The sequence below is a fragment of the Nilaparvata lugens genome, chromosome X (assembly GCF_014356525.2).
Source record: "Nilaparvata lugens isolate BPH chromosome X, ASM1435652v1, whole genome shotgun sequence".
Lineage (NCBI taxonomy): Eukaryota > Metazoa > Arthropoda > Insecta > Hemiptera > Delphacidae > Nilaparvata > Nilaparvata lugens.
Window position 1 is genome coordinate 80628159 of NC_052518.1, and position 22374 is coordinate 80650532.

Here is a 22374-nt window from a genome sequence, read left to right on the forward strand (position 1 = left end):
GAGTGAGAAATGATCTCACATTAATCAGCTTGCTTGCTATCAACTAATAATAATAATTATACATGAAGCATTGTGCACGATTGAAGTTCTTATTATATTAAGCTACTTGAATTTCTAATTACAGTACGCCGGCTTTTTACGTGGCAGAATATTTCTGAGAGTTTAAATGAGTTTTCTAGTATGCTAGCTGTAGAGCATTCAGCTTACTCAATATGTCGAAATTTGAGTTTAGTTTTGCATGAATCATGAATCAGTTTTTGTTAGAGAATTCCACTCTCTGCATGAATGTTAAATTGCAAAGTATCTATGTACGTGTGTGTACATGATCAAATTTTTATCGTGAAAAATTGAAAAACACTGAATAATTCGCCTTGTTTCTGACAGTGTTGAACGATAACCTAGTAGCGTCAAGAAAAATCATGAAATATTTAAATTATCTGCTGCAGCAGAACCGTCTATTGTACACTTTTTTTGCTAAGGGTGATAACCACACAAACGTCAGGATTGTGTTATAGTGACATGGAAAGGATGATAATGATGAATGAGTAGATGTGGTTGAGTTTCCAATCATCGGGAAGCTATTAATTAACTAATTTAATAAGAATTCATACAATTATAAGGGTTGGGTTAGAAAAACAGTTGTTCTTATTATGATCAGCTGAACAGTTATTCTTCAGAATAATCATAATAATTGATAAGAAAATGAATAAAAGAAAGAGTTGCTTTTTCATAGCTTGTTGTACATGAATACTATATTCTTCTATGTGGATCGAACAAAACAGATAGCATTGCTTTCTCCTCGATACGTTATGGTATCAGGCTGATTGATTATTAATCAATAAAAATTTTTTATTTCAAATAAAAAGCTCAAAAGACATCATGTTCAACGTCAATCAAAGTTTCATCACCTTAATTACAATGATCATAAATCATATATTGTTCCACATCATTGTGAATCAAACTCACATACTTGCAAATGATGAATCAAATCTTTCAGTTTTTAATCTGAGATTTCTTTTGAAAATGAATAAGGGAAGACTCTCTTGAATTGCAATTGTTGTAGATATAATAATCATCATTTGGGTCTCACATTGACTACTGCTAATAATAATAATTCAGTTGATACTTTTACTAATCGAAGCTACAAACATCACGCTCCATTCTCAAGAATAATGTGTTGTTTACGCAGCCACTTGCAAAGCAGTAATTGAGTTCAAGTGTCTCGCGGCGTTGACCAGGTGATTAACCGTGGTGTATGGAATGGCAATTGCTACAATTAAGCCACATCACGGAGAGGGCGAGGTGCGATGGAAGCTGTTACGTGAGCGAGTGACTGACATTGCCCTTGATAGTGTGTAGGACCCTCTTTATCCCGGTATCCGCAGCTTCTTTGATTCACAATCTGGTCTAGATTTGTCACTTATGCAGGCAGCAAGGTATATGCGTGTGTCTATGTATGTGTTTCGCTGTTTGATGCCGTTACTGGATGAACCCAGGGGTCAATCGGTTGAGGAACAGCATCACGAATGACCCACTTCCACCCGGCATTCCAGTCTTCCGCTGCAGCCTCCGTATCTCTTCCCCATACTAAATTGTTCCGCTCTTCTTGATACTACATACTTCTCCGGCCGCAATCCGCAATCGACACAGTCTGTGACGAGCTTCTGGACCAGCAGCGACCTTGGACAAAGGTAAGTGCCCCATATGCACAATTGCAACTTTTTATAATCTCCAATTCGTGATCCACCGTATGTTACATAACTAAACTAGAAATATCCAAAAACAATCGATAAATTCATTAGCTTATCAATGCATCTGATAGGCCCTCTTATGGGCGGGCCTATATCTATACTAGATCATTGAGTCAGATAATCTCCAACAACATGTTAATGCACAACTCAAGATTGTAAAAAATGATCAATAACCCTACAGTTCATATATTGAATAAATTGCATAATTTAACATTGTTTTCATCCATTTCTCATTTTTGTGAATAAGTTTTGTTCGAAGAAACTTATTCCTCAATAATTGAAACTTTCCTGATAATCGGAATCTGTTTTGCTTACAATGTTCAATTTAGTTGATGAATGCGTGAAGTAATCAGTAGAAGTGACGAAATGAGTGTTCAGCATTGTGAATACAATGGAAAGAATGGTTGTCAGTATTTCTATTCTCAGCTTACAGATTCATTACATGTATATTCCTTGATCACATCGGCGAATAAAGTACATTATTGATATTGTAATTTGGCCTAGTGCTAGTACTAGGTCTTTGAACTGGCATTTTATATTTCCATCTTTCTCAGTAAACATCTCTTCCTATTACTCTGGTTGTTAACCTTCAACACATGCAAAGATGATACACTAAATATCACTGGGTGTGGTACTACCTAAGTTATTTCTCAGATGATCCTATGAATTTAGATAATTCTCGAAAATTCTCTCCACAGATCTTCTATGTGTCATATTTCGAAGGTCTGATACCATTTTTAGTAACGAAAACATTCTTGTATAAGTTTTTAATCGGGGTTTCACTGATCATTGAACTTTTATCCACTAAAATGTATTGGGTTGGGAAGATATTTTTTTATAACTTTTAGAATTGGTTGATCATTATTTACTTACATTCTCTGAAAGTCAAAAATGAGTACTTTCATTTAGTATTCATGCGAAGGAAATAGAATTATAGGAGTTTCTTAAATAATACCCCTAGCAAAAGTTCATGTTTTTCGATGAAAATTATTGGAACACTCATCCATATTCATATTCATATTTCATACAATAACTGATGAAATATGTAGAAAATCCATACTTAAATAACTTTGCACATTCAGACAATCAATAATTCTCAAAACTAGGTTCATTTTTTCATTTTCATTCTCAATAAATTGGGTAGGAGTCGAATATGGATTATCCTGTGAATTGTGGTCAGGTGGAACTATAAAACAGAGATAGCAAAAATCTTACAAAAACTATCTCAGAAAGAGTGAATCTTCAATAAAAATCAAATGAGCAAAAACTCTTGGTATAGTACGCTGAACTTGGAAAATTGCATACACTAATATAACACTGGGTTGTACCCAAGGATGGTTTATAGCACTATACACTATTCTTGGTTTGTAGGCCTACAATCCATGCCCCAGAGCTGACAGTTGCGTCTAGTCGCTGTCTGAGCAGTAGCAGCACACTGCTGCTAGAGTCAATCTAGTTGGTTTATTCAATCTACAGTTATTCAGTGACAATGAGGCTAATACATCAGAATAATGCGAATTGAATTTACGTAGGTGGGGAATATCCCAATATATTGCTTTAAAGGAGGGAGACTGAAATAAAAATGTCTAAGGTGTGAAACACCCCACGGACCCCAGTGTTATATTTAGGTTGATTTATAAAATGTTAATTAGCGTATTGAATAAAATCGAATAAATGAATTTTATAAATTGGATCAATAATCAATTATTGGCAAGGACCAATGACATATAAGCTCTAGCTTACTTTTCTGTTGTTAACATTAAAGTAATGTTAACTTGTATTTAAACCTAATCATTATACCTACCATTATCTCCGCACAAATTCTTCCAAGATATGAGCAAATATCAATAAAACAGTGATTGGAAACTATAATGAACATCATTTTATACAGTTGAGAATTATCTAATCAAGCATTGTTTTCTGTGGTGGAATTATTTTGTTTTTTGGTCTGCTGTAATTCTCTATTATCCAACGGACTGCAATAAAACTTCCTATTTGATTGCGATTTAAAACATGGAGGTTAAACGTTACATTTTTGAACTTGCAATACTACAAGAATCATTCCAATCATTTTCAGACTTATTCAAGAAAATAATATTTCTAAGAGAAAATATTTGTTGGTATACGTCGGACATGGATAACACTCTATTGTTATCACATTGTTCTCAGAGTTAAAAATAAGGTTTGAATCCATTAAAAAAGGGATTACGACTTCCCGATAACAACGCATGCTAATTACTCACTAAGTAAATAAAAAGTATCTTAGAATATTTAACTTATGATTGATAAGCCCTGGTGATGTCTCGAGAATTTTTCCTGCCGAGAAATATGTTTTAGTGAATAGGGATTAGTGTAGTATTATATTGGAAAAAATTTCATGAATAGGAATAGTAATGATACTTGTTAAATTTAGCAGTAACGTACTTATATTTTATACTGAACAGCAAATTTTCAGTCAACACCATATCTCCATGATATGATTCAACGCTTTCCTTGAATCGAGAGTTTTATGAAGTATAATTGAGAGTTATCAATATTAAATTGATGAATTCGTTGCCTATTCATGAATAACGTTGGAACTATAGTTTTAAATAAGGTGATATTTCCAATTTCATTCATTGATCCCATAAGTATCTGAAAACGATTATCTTTCTGGAGGCTTGAATATTGATAAGAAATTATTATTATCTCATTATACTTGTTGAGCTTATTCAAATATATAATACATTAAACATTTTTAGATTCTTAGGGTGGCAGAATCGATTTATTCTGGAATAATAAAGAAGTATGCTATGTAAAGAGTGAGAAATGTGAGGAGTGAAATGAAGTGTGTACATTCATTTCATTCATCAGATAAGAATATCGCAAAAGCTGAGAGCATTATTTGTTTCATTAAAGTGAGTGCTTCAACTATCAAACTGCTGATGACAGTAACACATTCCTAATACAGAACAATATTTGAATGAGCCCCCACCGCCCACCACTTTTCACATTCATGAGAAACCCTTGATGTCTGTTATTCAAGCCCTTGATGTCTGAGTGGACACATTTATGAATTATTCCCATCAACAGCATAATAATATCATGAACATCAATTTTCAGCAAACATTATCATGATAGTTTTATTGCTGTATTATTACATTATCGGTATTAGAAGTAAGTAGGATAATCACCAACTCTTGTGCTTGGAGTGAAACATGGTGTGTTGAAACAGTAGTTTCATCATCACTTTTATCTTTAATCTTTCAATCATTATTTTCCTCCTATTATCATTACCTTTCGACGATTCGGATTCCCATCACAATGATCCTCAGCTTATAAACTTTCTACTTGCAATTTTCGTTTATACTCTGTTCAAATTCAAATTAAAATTTATTCATCCTTAATGATAATTACAAAGTTTAAAGCTTAAAGTATAAACATCACTTGATAGTTATATTTACAGTAGGTATTATAATTGGTAATCATATAATATATAAGGAGGGTCCCTGTTGTTTTCGTTTATAACATCAGTCAAATACTATTGATTAGCTCCAATTCAAATTCATTTATTACGCCATAAAATAATATAGATTGATGAAATAAATATTCTAACTTACAAAATGGCACTACCGGCAAAGAAAAACTTGTGCGCCGACAGTGAGTTCGCAAACATGTCAATAGAAAGAAAATAGAGCTTATTCAAACCACTAAAATAAATAAAATTACGGAAACCATGTCACATCTCAATCTTTACAAACGATACGATATTATAATAAAACATTCATTAGTAGATTAATATTTATGAAGTAATCAATTTCTAACATCTATACGTTTAATTGAATAAAAAATACTCTCAGAAAACTGAAAGTTATATCAGTGTATTTACAATTTATTGAACGAGCGTAGGCCTAGTGAGCTATTGATGACTGGAGCCTAGAATAAAGTCTTCGTTGGTTTATGGCTCTTATTAAAAGATCACTTCTGATTGCCTTCATAATTCAACTTCAAATTATCAACTCATCATATTCTTTGAACCATTCATACAGATCGAGTTCGTTGACCAACTAAATTAACTCACTCCTTCGTCTTTGTTGAGGATATAATATGAAAGTGCATTACAAAAAATTGTACTGATTCATCATCCAGGATCCAGCTAACTGCTGATTTGTGTTTTGTACAATTTTCCCCCATTAAAATATGAAAGCTGACGCTATTTGGGAGTTATCACACAGTATTTTATGCGCTAACACGTGATGTCAGCTGTTTGTCTTGGATTTAGATTTTGACTTATTTACCCATACAGAGTAAACTATAAAGTTCTATTGATTTGCATAATTCGCGAATTTCAAAATCATTGCAATAGTTCATGAGCGAGGTCTTCAGGCCAGAGGGCTGACCATTTATATTAATATTTTATATAGACCTCCAGTATAAGAGTTAAAGGAAGTAATACAGGCAAATTCGTTTCAAAAATGTTGTACAAAAATAATAATATAAGCGCCATGCTATCGGTTGAACTGTTGAAAGTTGAAAGGGTGACTGTTTGAGGCCAGTAATGCGAACAGACGGTTACAAGTTGAAAAATCACTTATTGATTGTTCAGAGGTGTCGTCTATACCGTAAAAATGTCCGCTATTCAGGAAGGGTTCTATTGCTCAAATGAACAAACGTGGAGAGGACACACGATAAATTGGAAGTTATGCTCATATATGCTCAAACACGAAACAATACTTTGACAATAATAATTGCATCTCAACCTATAACATCGAGTAGAAGTGTTCTTTTATTATGCAAAAATCCAAATATAACTTGTGGGGACGGAAGAGATTTGTAGGTTGTTTCTTGTAAGCTTAATGAGCAAAAATAATGGGCCATATGAATAAAGTTGAGCATTTGCTTCATTTTCTATGAATCAACGTGAGCAAAACCTTTTGCTCATGCTCATCGAAAGAATAGTTCGAGCATTTGCTCAAAGGTAAAAGCTTATATTCAAAATTGTATGAACAAACTAGAGCATTTGCTCAACTTTTGAAGCAAATGCTTAAAAAAAGTTGAGTCTAGTCTAGAGCAGCTTTTCACCTTATGCTCATAGAAAAATGGCTCAGCTAATTCGTATGAGGAAGGGAAACTATACCAGATACGATCACAACCAATAGTCGAGAACTATAAGACTCTTACCATTATATATCACCATTATTCCTACAAAAGAATAAATACAAAAGATAGCAACCTGATATAAAGATAGCTACCTGATATAAAGATAGTCATCACAAAATAGGAAATGGGCTTTTAAGAAGATGAGAGTGTAGACGATTATAAGAAGGCTATTGATATTATTAGAATATGTTGAAGATTATTATAGAGATGACATTTTTTCACGCTATTATTCAAAATTCCAAACTCAACTAACCTAAAACACTATTCATAAATAGAAAACAGAGCAGTCGATGCAAACACAAGCGGTGCCCCCTACTTGCATATTTAGCGCTTCCGTGAGCTATAAAAACAAAGTAAGGCTACAAATGCGAATCAGCTGATGAAGAATCTTTGAAATATGTGAGCATTTGCTCCAGAGTTCAGGAGCATAAGGTAAGAGTTAAAGGTAAAGCTTATTCATATAAAAATGAGCAAATGCTTTTTCTTCTACCTTTTGCTCATGAGCAAAACCTTATGCTCCATGCTCTTGTTCATGAGCATTTGCTCTGATTTTATTCATATGACTGATTGTATTTCGCCAGAAACAGTTCATATCTGTAAGTGCGTTCCTTGAAAATGTATTTTGAATCTTATTCTTCTTCCACGCCATTAGGCCCCAAAATTGACATTCTATTTAGAGCACATTGTTCTATTCTTACCAGGCTATCACCCTTACTCAATTGTATGAAGTATATTCCCAGAAAGCTTGTTATTTTTAGAATTCTTTTGAAGCTGAATAATGTGACCATTCATATTATGGGTATCCTGAAAATTTTATAGAGTGGACTAAATCCTACTAATCATTCCTCCCAATACCCATTCACAAGCCCAGGCAATATGAGCATCATCCTAAGAAAAAATGTCACAAGGGCTCAGACTATAGTCAAAAGGTGATAGTGACAGCTGACTGCTATTTTTTCTAGCTTTACTTCTAGTTATTTCTCGGCTCTTCCTATTTCACTATTGTACCCTCGAAATATGCTCCACTCAACTGCAGATTCACTAGCTTGCGATTCCCAATGACACATTCATCTTATTAATTCAGATTTTCGACTTTTACGGGAGTTAAACTGCTCAAATAACCCTAACTTTTTCTACCTTTGTAATTGAATGCATTGGGAAAAGTAGTCTTGGTTCATAAAACTATCTATCATAATCTCACTTCCATTGTCCTCCGAAGAAGCTATTGTACTCTTAAAGAAATTGGGTCCCGTATCCAATTTATTACGTGACGCGTACACTTGCATACTCATCAATTGGCGATATCTCTAGTTTCTCTCTGTTAGTAAATAAGGTCCTACTCTAGTCATCACGAAAAAATTGGAGCGTTATGGATATAAGAGAAAACATAATTTTTTATTCTGAGTTTATCAGACCATTCTTATAGATATTTTCTCATGAAGTGACTGAAAGACTTGAATTAAGGTTGAATCACACTAAAAAATATTATTCGATTTAAGCTTTGAGTTGATTGCTTCAAACAAATCACCTCACCTAATAACAATATCAAATTTACCCACTGATATCATCTGTTATTTATATCATTACTATAAGAAGTCTATCCCTTTAAGAAAAATACAATTACAATAGAATGGCTGAAATAAAATGTCAGGGGCAGTCATTACAATATTTTTCATTATTTTAATACAATAATCTCATAGAATTGTGAGCTTCAGGTTCTTTTGCATGGTACTTCTATCTTGGTTGATAATGTGTGATTGCGTATGTATCAATCCGAATAAAGAGCAAATAAATTCGAAATAATAATATTTGGATCATAACTGTTTACGTAGCATTAAGACCAAAAATATAATAAACTGTTTTCTTCCAAACTCTAGCAGGCTGACAAATTTCTTAAATTTAGGGTTTTTGACTTAATGTGAAGAATAGGCTCCTTGGTTGATGTGTTTCTTTTCCAGAATATTATTTTTTCTACCGTATTATTTCTTCATTCTCATTTTTTGAATTGCACCATCAAGATGCAAGAGAATATGCACAGATAATCAAATCTGTGCTTTTGGAATAATTAAATTATAAATCCACCAATTCATTTCGAAAAACTCTCTCCAATCTGAACCTGTTTCTAAAAGTTGGTTTTATTTTTCGATAGTAATGATTGGAATGAAGCAGAGAACTGATAAGATCCTTCTTATCTAAATCCTCAACTGCTGTATTATCTTCGACATAAAATTCAAAAGTGGAGATGATGATTTCAAGTTTTAACTTTCAAAAACAAGAAATTACAAATATTACTTCGTCTTATTCCTCTTTATATTATTGTGTACTCTCCACGGGCAATCAAAATTATGATCACATTGAAATAGCATAACATATAGTCCTGTATAATTAAATTAATTATATCATTATATTGGCGGTAAGATGAACTATTGGTTTATTCATCAATAAGTATTGTTTTCATAGATTCTTCTCTCCTACGTGTTATTCCTTCACTCTCATTTTTCGAATTACACCATCAGAGAATAGGATAGAAACTTGCACAAGAGAATAGAATTAATATTTAAATAGAATAAATATTATTTAAATAGAATAATAATAGGTAAAAGTTTTTTTGTCAAATCTATTATACATGTTTCCAGTTTCCTCGTTATTATACTAGTATTTTGAGCTTGCTTCATCGCATCAAATTCTCAATTACAGGCTCTTCCAGGCTCTTTCTTAAATACTTTCAGGCTTTTTCCAGTTGACTGAGAAAACGCAGAAAAACGCTGGAAAAGGCCGATTTTGGTCGTATTGGTGGCGAATCTTTGAAGCTCTCTCTCTCTATACAAGAAACTTTTAGACCCTAAGCTGAGCCTCTGTACGTTTCTGTACGGACTACGGATATGAACATATCAATATTAGTCGCTTCAAAATTTTGCTTCGTCATCTGAGAACCGTCAATCTAAATACAATTTCATTTTTTTAATACGATATATGTTCCCTTTACAGAAATTCAAGAGAAAATGAATGGTGAAAACCGCAACCAACCTTCTTATATCTCAAACCTTCCCAAAGTTATTCTTATCTGAAGATATTAATAAATTATAGAAAAATGGGATGAATGAGTACATTTGAAATCGGATTTATCTAACTTTTTTGTTAAAAGTGTTAATTATATAAGTAAATGCAACTATAATGTTCACTAACACTTAAAAAGTGAAATTTGATAGTTTAGGTTTTTTCGATTTTCCGAGTAGGTCTAGACCAGAGCCTAATAAATAGCTATTAAATTTAAACTGTATTTTTAATCTATGCCTAGGCCTATACTCATTCATTTAATTTTTGTATAATTAATTAGTATCTTCTAATGTGTATCACAAAAATCAAGTATTGAAAAGTGAAATATGTTTTCAAAAAGGGTAGGCCTACTATATTCGTTTCATTTTTATTGCTAAAAGTTATTCTCGATATTTATGATAAATCAGTGATATGAATTATTCATGTATCGTGTGTATTTCTTTTCTCATGTGAACTAGTTTCCCTGTAGTACCATATTAGACACAATATTTTTCATCTCACTCGATTGTGATTCATTCTATTCACATGTTTCAATGTACTAACTTATATTATAATAGAACTCTTTCCTCACTCATTAACAAGCAGCCACTCATGTGAGAAACTTTTCTTAGTAACTCCGTACAGTCTTTATATTTTTACAATATATCATTTTTTAAAGAATACAAAATTTTTTTTTTTCATTTTCATTCAATTTTATTACTTTGATAAGAGATTGTAAACAAATTACTATTTTCTCACTTACTATTTATGGAATTCTTCATAGTTTGATGTGATTTGAGTTTTTAACGAATTTCTTTTTTTCTAGGATGATAATAAGGCTCTCCTATGTGACAGCATTGGTGCTGATCTATAATGTACTGCTTATTGAGGGACAAAATGATCCCGCAGGCGCCAGTTTCCTACAATCTGTCGTGAGAAGGATACAAACTGATAGATTTCAAAGCTTGTCTAGAGTAATATCCAATAGACTCAATGCACTAGACAAGTCTGATACAGCAAATTATGAGACTGATCCAGAAGTAAGAAACATACTACTGCAAATTCTATCGACTCCACCTACAGATAGTGAGCAACATTCCCATTACGAGGTCAGTCAATCAGCATGTCTCAGCAATTCTCATTTCCATCTCAAGTTTCTTGACCTATATGATATCTCATATTTCCAGAATTAACTTAGCTACAGTCTAATAAAATTCTAGACTATAATTGAGAATGCTATCTAGCTTTCTTTAGAAATGCATGGTGAAGCATAGTTTTCAAGATAACTCATGCATTTGCTAGGAATGCAAGTCTCTTATCTTCCTCTATGGATAGACGCATTTTGAACAATGACTTTGCTCTCGTATAATATTATTTAGCCAGGAGATTCATAAAATATAAGATCTCATTTATAATCCTTTGTTTCTCTCATAATTACAATATTCTAGGCATGAACCAGTAATAGTTAGTATTCTGCAGTATATTATAATTCAAATTATTCATATTTTCTATACTAGTGCTCACAACAAATATAGAAGAACATTGTACAAGAGTATAGTTCATTGTCAAAGTGTAGAAGTATTAGTAAATAATAATTGGATTGAATACAATCATAATCATGCTGTGAATATACGCGAAAATTTAATAGGGGAGACCACGAAGGGCAGTTGTTGTAAGAGTTGAACATTCGATGAATTATAATGTATTCTTCATTCAGTGGATTGAGATTATGTGATGAATTTCCACGAAAGTTTCATGTTGCTCATCTCAAAAACAAAAATATTAAAAGAGTTGGTTGATTCTAATCAAATCGTGCTGAGCTATGTGATTACTAACAAGATTTCACACATCAAAGAGCAACGTAGGCCTAGTACTTGATCTTCTCGCATACATTTTTTTTTTGACTTGTCTGACAGTGTTCTCGTGCCTAGTATTCTAATCCATTAGAATACTGACCGTGACCGATGTATATTACACTTCATCAGTACAGTGCATCCTATACTATTGTAATATTCTATTGTCTATCTGTGATATTTTCTTAATTTTAGAATCTTAGATTTTCAAGTAGTCAACTTTAAAACTTCAGTTTTCAACTTGCAATCTCATTTCATCTAAATAAATAAAATGTTCGTTTTTAGTAAGTTCAAGCTCCTATCACAAACTATAAATTTCAAGTCCTAAGATTGATAGTAGGAGGCTATACAGGAACGTTCAAATTCAACTATAATCATCGGTGTAGATATTACTAGCTTTGAAATGTTTCTTTTTGCAGCTCCGTTGTATTATACTTCTATCGTTTGTATCAAGTTTTCCGTGTAAAATTATTTGATTCTTGATTTGTCCAAGTTGTATTATACGCTGTAGCCTGTAGCAAGTGGGCATATTTAATTTATTGGTTTTTAATATCAGAGTATTTTACGCAATATGATTAAAGCAATATAAATAAAGCACTTTATTGTCTCCACCGTATTCATTTTATATGAATAGTGTATAAAATATTCCAAGAGCAATGTTTCCTAGGCTATTACCAGAAATTCACTGCTTTCATGCTTTTCCATATTCTGATGAAGAGTATGTGCAATTTTAAAAGTGCGTTCGAAAAGAGTAGAATAGTTGACTGAAGAAACGATCACGAAAAAATCCATTGTACTCTATTTTCTATGCTCTAACTAGGTTGATCCATCATCTCCTTACCCATGAATTATGGAAATGAGGATTGAAAATTATTCAGACATCTTTACATGGATGAAGTTATATATTATTGATCAAATTTCATATTTGAATGTATGATTTCCATGGACAGCGATCCCAGTAATTTTCTACAGTTTTAAATTAGTTTTCATTGAAGCAAATAATTCATTCACGCCAATGAGCTAATGATAATGAGCATTGTTACTTCAGTAATCAAGAATCAAGAATCATTAATTGTCGTCCCGCTCAAGAGCATTGACAAAGTCACAGAACAAATGAAAGTACAAAATACAATGTATCAATAAAATTAATGCATTCACACACTGTAGGCTACATAAAACATTCAGTCACTTATCAGTGAGATCAGATAATTAAAGTCAATACGTTTATATTATAAGAAAAGGGAACAACTTCAAATTGTTACATCAGTAGTACTCCCAGCTAAAAACTGTCCTACCGAGTAAACTGCTTTCATTTTCAACCATTTAATGATGGAAACCTTGAATACTTTCCCATCCGCCTCTATAGCAGACTAGCACTCAATTTCATTAAAAAGTTTTATTCCAGTGTTGAGATGGGAGTTTTGCGTCTTTGTTAGCCTAGCATGCTCCAAGTCTGTCCTGTTTCGGTGGGTGTCATGACTATGATTTGCGCCCCTGAGATTTAGTGATGGAAGGTTTTCCTTCATATACATTAAACTTTGTAAGATAAGATGCTAGGCAGAGTAAGTATACCATGCTCTATAAATACTGGCTAACATGAGTCTGTTACACTCATACTGAAAACAGTTCTTAAGGCTCTTTTTTGACAGAGGAAAACCTCCCCAGCTCCACTAGAGTTTTCCAAAGAAGACCTCCATACAAAAGGTGTGAATGAAATAAAGTAAAATAAGCCTTTAATACCTGATACTAATAAGTATACTAATAAGCCGATAATACTTGATATTATACGCATGTGACATGCATTACATAGACCTTCCTTCACAATTCACATGCGTATATTATTTCAAGCTGTATTATCACAATCACAGCTGAGTGGATTATCAGGAGATTGATTGATGAAATGTTACTTTTTAAGGACCTGGCTGGTTCAGATGGTGATAACCATATGCAAGATGACATTCCACCCGCTCCATTGTCCAAACAAGAACTTCTAGCGTTGTATCAAGCTGCCGTCAGTAAAGGCACTAATCTTACTTCAATGGGTCAGCAACTCTCAGGTGAGAATTATATTAATTTGAAGTTGTTAAAAATTTCAAAGTCATTGAATGTTGGAGAAGAAATGAGAGTGAGTTTCATTCTGACATAATAAATGAATACAATGATCCATTCTCAAAATTATACTAGCAGCAATTTTTCATATACGTTGCTAGCTGAAAATATCCAATGAATGAACATTTGGGTTACTTGAGCATGATATGAACTTAAAATAATTAGTTGCACATTGAAAATGAATGGCAGTAGAAAAATAGGATACATCAATACAGGAGCAATAATCTCTCTCAGTTTATTCATTTCAGGAGTTGTGTTCAACCAAGTTCATACTGTATGGTCTTCTCCGAATTCCCAATATAGATTATTTTATTTATTTATTTATTCACAACTCTTCAGAGTTTGTAATATCCTAATATAGACTGAAATACAAATATGAACTAGGAGCTGTATAGGAGATTGACTGTTAGGATTATTCTTCAAGCTAAGCCCCTGAATCCTCTTTTGATTCACATGTTCCTACAATAATGATATGAGGAATGTGTATGATGAGATGGGTGATTGGTGATTTTGATACTCATGATAACACAATGATAACACAATTTAAAAAAAATACATTTTCAAACGTTTCATTGAATTGATTCATTGAAATTGAAGTACTCTTGCTTCAAGGTGAATTTAACTTTGATTGTACAAATTGTACTCTTATCTACTCAATGCACAAATTATCTATTGTATGCTGATCGAATTTGGCTAGAAACACACGAGGAGGTTTTTGCACTTGCGGCGGATGAGTCGACTGAAGAGTCCGCGGCTCGGGCACACGCTATATAGTAATAAATAGTAACTAAATAATAAACTGGAGTAAATATAAATAAAAGTAAATATATGGTAATACGCTTTTAGTAATGCTGGTTGTAGACTACTCGTCTATTGAGTTGTCATGGTCTCGTTTTACTCGTGGGCTCGCTTTGAAATTTTTTACTTAATGGAAGTTGATTATATAGGTGAAAGTTGAAATGATTTAATACTTGCAGAAAAACTCAATCATGTAGAAATCGCTGAGTAAAGCTTGATTTGCACATATCAGTATGGGTGTAGGCCTACCTGTCCGGTACAGTGAACATGTAATTATACTACAATAGTTCTAATGGGTCTATTGCCACTCAGCCCGGCCGAGCGTGTATCAAAAGTGCCATAAGAATTTTAATCTATTGGGATAATATTCTCACTGTATTGGACACGATACTGATAATGTGGTGATCCGAGTTTTTCTCTAGAAGTAAAAAAAACTGTTTCTATGTGTAGAAGAACATTGAAATAATATTACTTATCAATAGTCATCATTGATATTATTGATCGGAGTGTAGTAATGAACTAAAACTATTTTCCAGAAAACGATTTGACAAGTACACCTGAGCAAGGTACAATTCCTGGATACTACTACTATTTCTACCCGATTAAAAACTTGATGGGAAATGGAAATGATGGACAAAACCAACAAATGGATGGAAATAATAATTCTGGCATGATGACCCAGCAGGATATGGCCATGATGATGATGCAACAAGGTCCTACCAAAAGCATCCAGCCTCTTTTTTTCGCTATGGCTAGTTTTGTCAGTGTAGCTATGATGTTTGTCCTCTCAATCCTTTTCATGCCGAAGTTTGGAAATCACAGATCTGACGCTGCTGCCGTCAAGGAAGCTGCTTCCGAGGAAAATTTGACCGATTTATCGAAAATTGTGTTCGAAGCTATTGAGGGGAAAGACTGCAGCGAAAGATTGGCTTGTGAACTCGGACAAGCTGTGAGGGTTATGCAAGTGGGAAACAAACCTCTCAGGTAAAGTATATTTAACAATATTATAATTATTATTCAAATACTACACACAGGCCTATGCATACTAATACCCATGAATCCTATTTCAACACTTGTTCGCCCACAATGAGAGGATGAGAGAGGTTCATTATGTGATAGTTTTTTCGTGATTATTATAAATTATATTCAGACTATCTCCAACTCATTGCGTCTGCGATCGATCAGTCAAATCCAACATTTAATAGACTACCGTAATGTTAATGCGCATGACGGGAACAATAGTGAATAGTGATGGGTTCGAAACCCGCTGAGAGCATTGATTTCAGATCATGTCATAAGTAACCTCATTAGTCACTCACATCGCAAAACGCAAACGCAAATGCATCATCCATCGAGAAAACTTAACTTGTAATAATTGCGAAACAGCTGGCTATCAATCGTTTCTGATCAAAGAAAGTCATTGTGGAATATCAATAAATGCTATTATAGTTTCAAGCCCTTCTATGAAAGCAAATATTTTTAGATAGGTATTATAAACTATTATTGGTAGTAATGAAATGTTTCATCATATTCAGTTCAGTATTCGCCCAATACACTTTTTCTTGAATTTATTTCAATTGATAAATTGAGAATTTGTTCACGTTTTAAAGATGTAGCTCATGAAGCAATCATTCATTTCCATATTGAATTCATTCATTTATTCCAAAACTAAATATTCAAAGAATGGGACTAACTTTGTCAAGTGAATAGAGAAGTGAATAGAGTGAATAGATTGCACCTTATTCTGACTTTTTTTATAGATATCAGCATGGCATGGTTCTATTATGAACATGTACCATTGAGCCGTGAGGATCCGCATATTCAATGTATGAATACATACATTGTACACACTGCTGAACTTCTAATTTTCAGTCAGCTAATAAATCCATCACAACTTGGAAAAGAGGAATCTGTTGAATTCAGCACCTTTGAAGTTTGGCTTACATTGAATAAACTTTTCATGGAATACAAACTTTGTGTTCCATCTTCTTTTGGCTTCAGAAATAAAGACCTCCATATTATTTTCCCGTAAGAACGACCATGAGAATGTTTTGCAGATAACAGAAAGACAAAGCAGCTTCCAGAAAGGTTGTGTCGAAGACATTTTATTTATTGGCCGGGGAAATCTGTACGTGTCCAAGTTATTGTTTGAATCAGTGACAGGATTTACTTTCACAATATTGCTTGGCCCTCAGGCAAAATACTCGGACGTGTTCTAAGAAAGATCTTTCCCTTTGTCAATTTAGAGATCTTTCATCTTTGCACAAGTCAGGTACCAATTCTGTTCAGAGTGTCGCCAGTTCAGGAACGTCTCCTTTTGTTTTGAAGCATATGTTTGCACCGAATGCTGGCTGCTATTATTCTGCTAGCCTTCTGTTGATGAAGGTCAACTGCAGGAGTGATGACGTCAATCGCATCAGTTTGTCAACCACTCTGCAGTTCCTTATCCTACCCTTCTTTGTCTTTCTCCGTTGTTCCTTGTCTTTGTCAACCACCCTTGTCCTACAGTTCCTTCTTTATTATATTCTACTGAATAGAATTGAGGGTAGTAGAGAAATGTCTTGTAGAACATGAGCTCCCAATAAAGCGAAAATCAATTAGGCATCTTATATCGATAAACTGTGTTGTCATGATTCGAATAGATATAAAAATAATCGAGTACTTGAACTGTTGAACTATAATATTATAAGTATTTTCTCATGGAAACATAGTATACGTGGAAAAACATAACCTTCTTTCTGGACTAACGTACTTCCTACTTCTCACTTCACTAACCTACTTCTGCACTTTATTTGGGGGAGGAACAGTTATGGCTGTATGCCTGTTCATCCTACCCCAATAAATATAATGAATAATAATTGTGTATCATCGAATCAATAAATTGAATTATTGCCAGAGGCGCAGTATCGTCCCCGTCTATAAATTTAGAGGTGCATCCATAATTTATTACACCGCCGCCGCAAAATAGTTGTAATGTCAACTAGAAAAATTTAGCGCATATAGTAACATAAACTATTGTAGACATACAGCACAGTAATCACACAATAATCTATAACTTCATGAACCTGCGTGAAATCTAAGGTTGGTCCATTGGCTCTTAGCTATCATATTGGCTTTCTCTGCAGTAATGCAGTGAACTTTTTCAAATGTATGTTTCTAAGTGTAACTGAAATGATCAAATGTGATTGAAATGCATACCGTACCTCATCAAGGTATATAAATTATTAGTATTCATCTATTCAACTATCCATGACAAACTGCAAGTTAATAATTCGTTTTGAACTATTTTGACGACACTACAGGTTATTTTTGAATAATGGGTGTTGAAAATGGATTTTTCAAATCGGAAAGCGCTTCACCCATGAGTACTAGTTTTTAATAACTAATACTCAGTGTTGGGAATGAATTTAAAAAATCCGAGAGAGCTCCACACGTGAATACTTACTAGTTTTTAATAACTACTAGATCTACTCAGTGTTGAAAATGGATTTAAAAAATCAGTAAGCGCTCCATACGTGAGTACTAGTTTTTAATAACTATTATCAAAAAATTGGACTGTACTGTCGTCAAAATAGTTCAAAACGAATAGAATTTAGTAGATTCTCTTATGATCCCGCTGTCAATATTGAGAGCCCTGATTTAAATATTATACAATCTTCATTCACAACTATGACAAACTTTTGCAGTAATAGCTCTCATGACAGGTACTGCTATATAATAATTATAGCCAACCGCACGGGAATAGTCCGATGGAAATTGGAACAGATGAATGCAACGTTGCCTGATAAGACTTGATTAACGTTGTCTACAGCTGATTATAAATTGGAATTGATATTTCATATTGAATAAGTATTTTTGTAATACACCTGACGAATTGGTAACGTCTGTGGGTGCAGAGGTGTGAGCGGGGCCTCATCAATTTCCATCGGATTATTATCGTACGTTTGTCTATAGCATGATTCTGCTTCATGACTATACCAGGGGTGTGTCCACAGAGGGGGGGGGTGGAGGGATTTGATGCAAACTGACGCAAACTGAAATTCTTGGGGGCTCCAAAGAAAGTTGAAAAAAGTGAGATCTTTTTAAAGTTGGCGTAGAAAGCACCTCAATTTTGGGGTGGGCAGCAACTTTGGGGGTGTCGGGGGTATGCGTTACCCCCCCCCCCTCCAAACAAGGGTGCGAGGTTTTGAAAAATATTTTAATCTGGTGCGATTTTACGCGATTTCTACTGAAAAAACTAACATTCTATTTTTATGTGTTCAGTACGGTACTTACTATTCACTACATATAATATATTAGTTATTATTAAACGAAAATCCAAATTAAATGAGTGTTAAGTGGAATGGAAAACTCATCGAATCTCCATCTAGCTGTTTACCCTGTTGTAAATATTTGCAGTAGCAGAAGTCTTCGGGATGATTAACAGTATTTAATTTGGATTGTCGTTTAATAATAGTTATTGATTCATCAACAATTGAATAATTGAAATTTCTCAGTAATTTCCTCTGTATTCACTACTTATTATACTTATTAAGATTTTCCATTTTCAAAATCTCCTTTTACTTTTTCAGTTGGGGCATAGAATAGCCTAAACAATCTAAGGTTAGTTAAGACTTTGACGGGGGGTGGCCCCTGAACCCATTACTGATGTTAATGTACTGGGAAAAAAATTCGTAAAGCAGTGTATCGTTGCCTTCTAAAGAGGATTTTTTTAGCATTAGGATACTGATGTACTGTTTGAGCGATGAGCGCAGGGCAGACACAGACACATGCTTGTATTCGTTGTATGACAGGTCCTGCGATCTAGTGGCTCAAGTACGAGAACTACAGATAATTTCAACTGCCAACAGACGTACGGTGGCACTCTCTGGCAGCCTTCTTGAGAAGTTACTAAGCATTCACAGTTCTGAAAATCTATAGGTTTAAAGATAATGATAATGATAATACATAAATATAAAGGGTATGATACTAGGTTATAATGCAGGCCTTCAACTACTGTGCCTTTTGCACTGGATTAGTCTACGCGTCTACGGTCATCGTATTATCATGAATATATCACTGTGGAATATGATATGAAAATCGTATCATATTTGTATTAAAATATCATCGTATAACTTATAATCAATATAATAATTGTATAATATTCATTTGATCTTATTATATTTTTTGAGAATATAGCTAGTGTAGCTTATCTGCACTCACCTGGAAAATCTGAATACACCCAGAGCTCTTCTCGTGATAAATTAACTTGAATTAATTATAACCATAGAGGAAAGATAGAGATATATAGCAGGATAAAAAGATAGAATGTTTGCATTATTCGTCCACGATATCTTATAATTATAATTGATTTTGAAGCTAGTGGGGGAGTAGGCCTACTGTTGCTGCACTTATCATTACAAAAAGTGGTCGAAGTTGATTTCTTCAGTTTGAACAAGAGTGGTCAATATCACCTTATAAATACAATGATATTATATATTAATCTTACAATAACAATAAAACTTCCAATGATTCATGAAAAAATAAGGTGATCAGGTCTTTTAAAAGACATGATTTGTATTAAAGTCTGTTATTATTGGGATTTTGTGTAGTTGAGAAGTTGATATTGTGGTAATTATTCATATTACATAAAAATACCAAGAAATTGTGAAAAACCACAGATTTATTGATACTAGAAAGACCGGTTTCGGTTGTTACACCATTGTCAATAAATCTGTGGTTTTTGATAATTTCTTAGTATTTTTATTTAATATTATTATTGGTATTTTAATCTGCAGAAAACTCAAGTGACACCAGTAACAGATTTAGGCTGCACTAACATATTTATTGAAATAGCAGGAAGATGAATAACTCTATTTTATTAGGTAACTAATAAAATATTATTATTATTATCTTGGCTTCTAACTGTGCCAACATAAGAACATTCGAATAAATGTTTCTTTCATAATCTTATAATCTTGTATTATCTTAGAATATATTTATTTTAATGAATTTTGTTTTTTTCAGAGCAATGGAAATACTGCTGCCTCCACATCTAGCTAAACAGGTCGCTCTCGTCAGAAAATCAGCATCAAAACGCGAATCATGCAATTATATAGCTTGTCTGGAATATGCAAGTGACTACAACAACAATAATTACAAACTTAGACAAAACAATAACAATGACCTTAGAAATAATTCCAAAAAACATGATAAAACTGTTAAAAACAATAAAAACAGCAGTAATAATAATAAAAACAACAACAATAATCAGAATAGTAAAAGAAAGGTCGAAAGTAGAATGAATGAGAGCAAAAATAATGATTCAATTAATACTGAAGATAACTCTAATATAAAAAAGTCTAAAAAGACATGATGAGACAATTGATTAAGCTATGGTCATTTGGCTGTGGAATTTCCATCAATACCAAAAACCTAATAAGACAAAGAAGATGCATGCTGAAAAAGAAAAACCATGCTGATAATTCCAAAAGACTTCCTAAAATTATTACTCTTCATTTATTATTCAATTTAAATGATAATGTTGAATATAGTAAGATGTAGCCTATAGTATGAAGAAACTGGAAACTGCTAGATTTTTCAAAAAATTGGTGAAATGAATTCAATAACTTGTGGTTGAATAGTGTAGGATCGGACTAATTTTATTGAATCTATACGTTAAATAAATATTGGCTATAACATATTAGTAGGCCTATTATTATAACATTTTAAGGGCATTTTTTACAGGAGCCTAGCCTTAATAGATGAAAAATTTGATTAGATCTAATAGACCACCTAATAAATTATTGAACATTCATGTAAATAGTTATGATGTTATAGGGTATGACTTTTGTGATCATGAAAAACACTTGAGTAATTACATAGATTGGTGGTGGAAAGTCATGGTCACAATGAAAATTCTACTACTAGCTTTCAATTTGAAAGTTTTGTATGAACGTTGATCCGATGAATCTAAACTCAAATTTACTGCTTAAATTTGCTCAAGTGATTGAGTATTAGAATCAATGGAAGTAATATTTTAAAAGAATCTTATCTAAGAGAGTTTGAACGTGAATAACTTTAAAAACGTTTTGAGATATCACGGTGCGGTTTCCGCCATTAATTTTGTCTTGAAATTCCGTATGGGGATGATGCATCATAATGATCACCTCGCCATTTAAAAAAATGAAGTTGGACTCAAAATGGCGGTTCCAAGATGGCGGAAATTTTTTTTTTAAGCAACAGAAGAGTATTTTTTTATTTCTAATAGAATCTCCAATGGAACCTACTCGCAAATCATCATTGTGAAAGAAATATTAAACTGTTTCCATAATTTTCACCACTCTGATATAAGACGATACTTCCATGTATGAGATATATTTGCTTGTAAATATTATAAAAAAATATTCTATATGCTATATTTTTTAGTATTGTATAGAAGAGATTAATGATAATCATTTATTCAAATGCTGATTATAATGAATAATCAATATTAAACGAAAATCCAAAGATTTACAGTATTCGCTTTGGATTTTCGTTTAGTAATAATATTATTGTATACACTTTAATTGATTAGATAATGTTTTTGTGCTAGTTATTTCCAGTGAATGTTTTTTCTAGCATATTTTTCTGCATAAATCCACCTGATAATTTTTTAGAAGCTCAAATAATTATATTATTGAATTTTGTCTTGTTGGAATCTCTTATAG

General features: G+C 33.0%; 1 protein-coding gene across 1 annotated transcript; it reads left to right on the forward strand.

Annotated features, from left to right (window-relative positions):
* Nucleotides 1–1415: 1415 nt before the first annotated feature.
* On the forward strand, nucleotides 1416–21731 carry LOC111045477 (nuclear transcription factor Y subunit beta-like). The gene is made up of 5 exons (XM_022330904.2): nucleotides 1416–1691; nucleotides 10753–11035; nucleotides 13695–13836; nucleotides 15223–15670; nucleotides 20693–21731. Exons 2-5 carry the CDS (start codon nucleotides 10754–10756, stop codon nucleotides 21039–21041), a joined length of 1221 nt encoding a protein of 406 aa, XP_022186596.1. The 5' UTR covers nucleotides 1416–1691; nucleotide 10753; the 3' UTR covers nucleotides 21042–21731.
* The last annotated feature ends 643 nt before the right edge of the window (nucleotides 21732–22374 follow it).

Coding starts and splice junctions, on each gene's coding strand:
- LOC111045477 (XM_022330904.2), top strand. CDS start 10,754: ATGATAATAAGGCTCTCCTATGTGACAGCATTGGTGCTGATCTATAAT. Junction 11,036..13,694: donor AGCAACATTCCCATTACGAG/GTCAGTCAATCA, acceptor TTACTTTTTAAG/GACCTGGCTGGTTCAGATGG. Junction 15,671..20,692: donor GTGGGAAACAAACCTCTCAG/GTAAAGTATATT, acceptor TGTTTTTTTCAG/AGCAATGGAAATACTGCTGC.